Source organism: Rana temporaria, chromosome 1 (genome assembly GCF_905171775.1).
Source record: "Rana temporaria chromosome 1, aRanTem1.1, whole genome shotgun sequence".
NCBI classification, from domain to species: domain Eukaryota; kingdom Metazoa; phylum Chordata; class Amphibia; order Anura; family Ranidae; genus Rana; species Rana temporaria.
In genome coordinates, this window is record NC_053489.1 from 226,867,045 (window position 1) to 226,873,917 (window position 6,873).

The window sequence follows — 6,873 nt, forward strand, 5'->3', positions numbered from 1 at the left end:
ATCCAGCATTCTGAACACAGCAGACACAGTCGCTCCGTCCCCTCGATCATCCCGAAGGCGAATCCCCTGTGGTGCTTCAACTGAACATCGGTGACTTACCTGGCAGTGTCCTGCCACTGTCTTCTCCTTGCTCCCAGTGCATCCTGGCTAGGACAACTCCGTGGTTTTGGGAAGGTCCCATCCAAAAACAAGCCCAGGCCCAAGGTCATCCCCCCAAACTGGGGAGCTCCCTCCAAGGCCACGACAGCTAAACACTCCATCTCCAGCTTCCACCCAAACTTTCCTCCCCAGCTGGGCTGACCCTGAGTATTTGAGGGGGCCTGCCCCCTGCCAATCCAAGTTGTGGATTGGTCAGGGCCCTCAGAATACTCCAAGCAGCTCCACCTTACCTCCCCTCCTATCTTTTTTAGAAGGCTCCAGTACATTCTAGAAAAGGTTGGAGGCCTTAGTAATGCTGCCTGTGAGTCATCCAGCTCTCCCTGGATCTCTGCGCAACCCAGAAAAAAACAGACAGCCTTGGCTACCAGTCAAGCGTGCACACATTTTCCTACACTTAAACATCAAAAAAACGTTCTACAATTCTAGCACTAGAGCGTGCTACATAAGTAAAAATTATTAGCTACAAATTATGGCACAGTATTATATGCTTCACACTTAAGTTTGACATTGTGTATCTGTGAGGATATGGCTATCTTGGTAAAGAAGCCTGATTCATTTCTTCATGTCAGAACTGCCTCCTGATGATTGGTGATCTGATGAGTGATGGAGAAATAATCAAAAAGCAGCATGGGAGTTGCAGTAAGCACAGATACTGTACATAGAATAATGGAGGAAAAGGCAAAGAGGTACTTGCACCGCAGATCCTTGAGTACAGCTTTCTCTCCAGCAAGGAGAACAGTGACCAGCAAAGTAGTATTAGTACTAAATCTCCCTCACAATATTGTGAGACTAGAAGTCACAGGCAGCAGTTCCTGACACAATCTGTATATAGAGTTATGAGCTGCAGAGTATAGGAATGCATATTGGCAACCACATGCCAGGAAGTGCACTGCTATTTTTTTCAATAATAATTTTGGACAAAAGGTAAATGCTTCGGGGTACTGCTTAGGTACAATTAACATTTCTAGATGTTTCCTAAAGTATAGCAATTCAAGTTGACTTTCATACTTCATAAAACTTGCCACACTTGGCTAAATCTTTAACAACAATTTATGGCAAATTACTGTAAAATGTTAATTTTATCTATAATAACTACTGTATGTTGATGAATTCAGGATATAAATAACAATGGGTCCAGTGAGAATTACAGTAGCAATTTTAAATACAGTAAAATATTTAAATACATCTTATAAATATATCTCTAATTAGCCTTCAGGCTTCTAAGCAAACCACAACTACAGTACCACAAGACACCAATGAATTAATTCACCATACAAAAGCTTTTCCCGCATGTGAGTTTCACAGAACACAAAGAATAATTGACCTGTTCTACAGCAAAAACATGCCATAGTTTTTGGCTTTTACTTCTTACAGGAGCTTGGAAGATCAGAGAGCAAATATTTTAAGCAAACTACATAACACCCGTATATTCAGAGAAGTAAAGTTACCGACTCATCATTCAGCTTCAACCAGTATTGTTACTAGCTGCTATAATAAAATGAAGGAAGACAACTATTCAAGAATTACTGAAGTCTGGCTAACTGGAATGGACCATCTGCAAACCTCTAGAATTTTCCTATTTATTTTTTTTCTTATGATATACATGATAATAGTAACAGGAAATCTTCTAATAATTTCAGTCATCACATCTGAACATTGTCTTCATTCTCCAATGTATATGTTCCTATGTAGTTTATCCTTATCAGAAGTTTTATTTACTACCAATCTTATTCCTACATTTTTACATGTTCTATGGGAGGATGGAGCTGCTATAAATCTAGGAACCTGTCTTGCACAGTTTTATTTGTGTGGATCATTGGGAGCAACAGAGTGCTTCTTATTTGCATCCATGTCCTATGATCGGTACTTGGCTATCTCCAAACCACTCCATTATTGTTCTGTGATGAGTTTTGCCTTTTGTGGCAAACTTGTACTATTCCTATGGGTATGTGCCTTTGCTAGCATGTCAATCACATTAGTTATGGTTACTCAGCTAAAATTTTGTGGCCCTAAAATTATCGATCATTATTTCTGTGATTTTGCTCCCATACTAAAACTTTCTTGCTCAGACACCTATGCAGTTGAAATAGAGACCTTCATATTTACATCTTCAGTGATACTCTTTACATTTTTATTTGTTATTGGAACTTACATTTGCATTATTATTACAATTATGAAGATCCCTTCATCCACAGGTAGATGGAAAACATTTTCCACATGCAGCTCCCACCTAGCTACAGTGTGCACATATTATGGAACACTTTTTAGTGTCTATGTGATACCCACACATAGCTTTTCAAGCACAGTTAGTAAGACTTTATCTCTTATTTACACAGTTGTCACTCCCATGTTCAACCCCATAATATATAGCCTGAGAAATGAACATTTTAAATCAGGCATGCAAAAATGTTTGAGAAAAAGTTTCATAAGAAAATAAGGGCATCTCTTGGGCCATTTCACACCTTAACATTGCACTACATTGCTTTGCTGCACGTGTTAACACCCAGTGTATTAAGACAGACTATTCCCTTTGAAAAGACTACCAGGGCAAAATATCTTCGTATAAAATGGACATAACCCCCTTTTAAACTGTAGCACACCACAATGCACAGCGCATGTGTGTTAAGGTGTGCTGCAGTGCTGATGTTTTTCTAGCTATTTAACAATGCATTAGAGCATCAATCTAAATTAATGCAAATATGTGCTATGGTACTGCAAAACAATACACTATGCTTTTAAATGTTGGAAGTTATAGCTAGTGATGAGATGATTGTACCTGGGTTTGTTTCATGGGGCAATCGCTGAACTGCTTATAAATTCAAATGTTAATCTAAAGCAAGGGATTGTCAAACCAAGGGTATGGGGACCTGGGAACCGCCCTTGGGGACATGTACTAATGTAAAACATTTTTTTTTTAAATATTTAGTTAAGTGGGGAGCAACTCTTTTAACAATTAAACATGGGCACATATACTCCCTTCCTGACTAGGCAAAATTTCATCTTGCAGCACTGTCACGCTTTGAATGACAATTGCGCGGTTGTGCGATGTGGCTCCCAAGCAAAATTGACATCCTATTTTTCCCACAAATAGAGCTTTCTTTTGATGGTATTTGATCATCTCTGCAGTTTTTTTTATTTTTTGCTCTATAAACAATTTTTTTTTTTGAAAAAACACAATGGGCTACATTCACGTAGAGTTACGCCGGCGTATCAGTAGATACACCGTCGTAACTCTGAATCTACACCATCGTAAATTTAAGCGTATTCTGGAAACCAGATACGCTTAAATTAGGCTAAGATACGAGCGGCGTAAGTCTCCTACGCCGTCGTATCTTAGGGTGCATATTTACGCAGGCCACTAGGTGGTGCTTCTGTCGATTTCAGCGTAGAATATGCAAATGAGCTGGATATGCCGATTTAGAAACGTACGTGCGCCCGGCGGATTTTTTTACGTCGTTTGTGTAAGGCTTTTTCCGGCGTAACGTTACTCCTGCTATATGAGGCATAGCCAATGTTAAGTATGGACGTCGTTCCCATGTTGAATTTTGAAAATTTTACGTTGTTTGCGTAAGTCGTTTGCGAATAGGGCTTTGCGTAAATTACGTTCACGTCGAAAGCATTGACTATTTGTGACGTGATTAGGATCATGCGCACTGGGATACGTTCATGGCCGGCGCATGCGCCGTTTGTGAGAAACATCATTTACGCGGGGTCATGTTTTATTTACATAAAACACGCCCACCTCTTGACAATTTGAATTCAGCGCGCTTACGCTGGCAGATGTACGCTACGCCGCCGTAACTTAGGGCACAGGTTCTTTGTGAATCCAGCCCCAGCCTCACTAAGTTACGGCGGCATAGCATATCTGAGATACGCTACGCCCGCACAAACTTACGGCGGGCTATCTGAATCTAGCCCAATATGTTTTACTTTTTGCTATAATAAATATCCCAATAAAAAAAAAAAAGAAAAAAAAATTTCCTCAGTTTAGGCCGATATATATTCCTCTTCATATTTTTGGTAAAAAAAATCATAATAAGTGTATATTGATTGGTTTGCACAAAAGTTATAGGGCCAGATTCACAAAGAGATACGATGACGGATCTCCTGATCCGCCGTCGTATGTCTGAGATCCGACGGTCGGATCTATGCGACTGATTCATAAGAATCAGTTCCGCATAGATCTCCCTTAGATCCGACTGGTGTAAGTGACTTACACCGTCGGATCTTAGGCTGCAATCTCCCACCGGCCGCTAGGTGTCGCTTCGGTCTTTTACGCGTCGGATATACGAACGCCCGCCTGTCGCTTTTTTTTTTACGTCGTTTGCGTTCGGCTTTTTCCGGCGGATAGTTACCCCTTGCTATATGAGGGGTAGCTAATGTTAAGTATGGACGTCGTTCCCGCGCCGAGTTTCAAATTTTTACGTCGTTTGCGTAAGTCGGTCTGGAATACGGATGGCCGCAATTGACGTTGCCGCAGAAAACAATGACGTCCTAGCGACGTCATTTGGATCATGCGCACTGGGAAATTTCGCTGGCGGCGCATGCGCAGTTAAATCGGCGCGGGAACGCGCCTGATTTAAATTGCACATTTCCCCTAGCCGCGGAATTTGACTTTTTTTTTTTACTAGTAATGCCGGTTATCTGTGATTTTTATCAGGACTGCAATATTACTGAGGACACATCGCACACTTTTGATGCATTTTTGGGACCATTCACATTTATACAATGAACAGTGCAATAAATATGCACTGATTACTGTATAAATGTGACTGGCAGGGACAGGGTTAACACTAGGATGCGATCAAGGGGTTAAATGTGTGCCCTGCTAGGTGATTCTTACTGTGGGGGAAGGGGACTGACTGGGGGAGGTGACCGATCGGTGTCCCTATGTACAAGGAACACACCATCGGTCTCCTCTCCCTGAAAGGATGTGGATCTTTGTGTTTATTTACACACAAAAATGGAACTTCCGCTTTTTGGAATCATCCCCCCTCCGATGTCACATTTGGCACCTTTCAGGGGGGAGGAGGGAGCAGATACCTGTGTAATACAGGTATTTTCTCCCACTTCTGGGCATAGATCACTGTGGTGATCGCGGTGACCTATGCCACGTCTGGCGCCCACCTTGTCCCCCCGCTGTCTTCTGGGAGACACACAGGTCCCAGAAGACAGCAGGGACCAGTGGGAATGCGCAGCGCCACTCGAGCATGCGCAGTAGGGAACCAAGAAGTGAAGCCGCAAGACTTCACTTCCTGATTCCCTTACCGAAGATGACGGTGGCAGCACCCAAGAGCCGACAATGAGATCGGCTTCGGCTGCCGACATCGCGGGTGCCCTGGACAGGTAAGTGTCCATGTATTAAAAGTCAGCAGCTGCAGTATTTGTAACTGCTGAAATTTTATTTCAGCGAAACTCTGCTTTAAATAACATGTTTAGGGAAAGTCTGCACTGTAGGATGTGTGGGATGTACCACAGAGAAACTGACATTTTGTAAAACGAAGCAATGTCATAAACAACATTTTGTTTCTGGCGTCTTAAAAAAAAAAAAAAACAGAAAGGGGACCCCCCAAAACCTATTCCAGACCCTGATCTTTGATTAGGGTCTGATACAGTATGAATATTAAAAAGGACCCTACATATAAATGAGGTGTTTTCCCTAGAAATCCATATGAGACCCTTAAATATCCATACAAAATGATAAGCCAGGCATGCAGCTTGGCAGGTCAGGAAAGGGGGGCAGTGAGGCCCCCACCTCCTGTACTATACTAGCTCACATGCCCTCAACAAGGGTAGGGAACCTTGCCATGTTTATGGGTACAATGACATCTTCCCCACATTCCTCAGTGGATGTGGTGCTCTGCAGAGAGACTTATCAGAACATGGAAGCTCCCTTTTAAGATAAGGGAATTGATGTGGATCTACATCACTGGATGACATGGTTTATGACTCATTTTCTTTTTGTTTTGTTTTTGTTTTTTATTAAAGGACTGTGCTTTTGTTTTTATATACCCTTTATATATATTTTTTTGTGAAGGAGTTGGGGTACTATGTACTCCTTACTTAGTCACATGGCTGCTGGGTATCTGGGTGCTTCCTTAATGGTAATGGGGATTTCCAGGTTCTGCAAAGCCCCCCTACCACAGACTCCTACAACCATTAGACCAGGATTGTGGGGAAGAGATCTTTTTCCTCATCAACATAAGGACAAGGTGCATTTCAAGGGGCATCTCTCCATGGCAAAAGACCTCCCAAGCTGAGAGCATATGCTCTGGTACAGTTCGGGAGGGGACATATGCTAATTCCACCCTGTCCTTCCTTGGCAGGTGGCATGCTTGGATAATGGACCGAATTAGATTTTTTAGGGTAACCTCACACTTTTTTGCTTTTGTATGGGATTCTCCCCTAAAATCCATTTCAGACCTTGCCCAGAGACCGAAAATGTTGTAATAAAAAAAAAAATTTGTTCCTGTTGTTATAAAATGTAGCAAATTAGCAATTTTTCTTCATAAATTTTGGGCAAATATTATACTGCTACATATCTTTTGGTAAACATAACCCAAATCTGTATATTATTTGGTCTTTTTGAAAGTTATAGAGACTACAAGTGACAGTATGGTGCCAATCATTGAAAATTGATCACACCTGATGTACTGATGGCCTATCTAATTTCTTGAGACTCTAAGGCCGCGTACACACGGTCGGTCCATCCGA

At 41.8% G+C, this 6,873-nt stretch overlaps 1 protein-coding gene across 1 annotated transcript; it reads left to right on the forward strand.

The window, feature by feature from the left end:
- Positions 1 to 696: 696 nt before the first annotated feature.
- On the forward strand, positions 697 to 2,852 carry LOC120924857 (olfactory receptor 11L1-like). Its single transcript, XM_040335842.1, has one exon. It carries the CDS (start codon positions 1,658 to 1,660, stop codon positions 2,594 to 2,596), a length of 939 nt encoding a protein of 312 aa, XP_040191776.1. The 5' UTR covers positions 697 to 1,657; the 3' UTR covers positions 2,597 to 2,852.
- Positions 2,853 to 6,873: the final 4,021 nt, after the last annotated feature.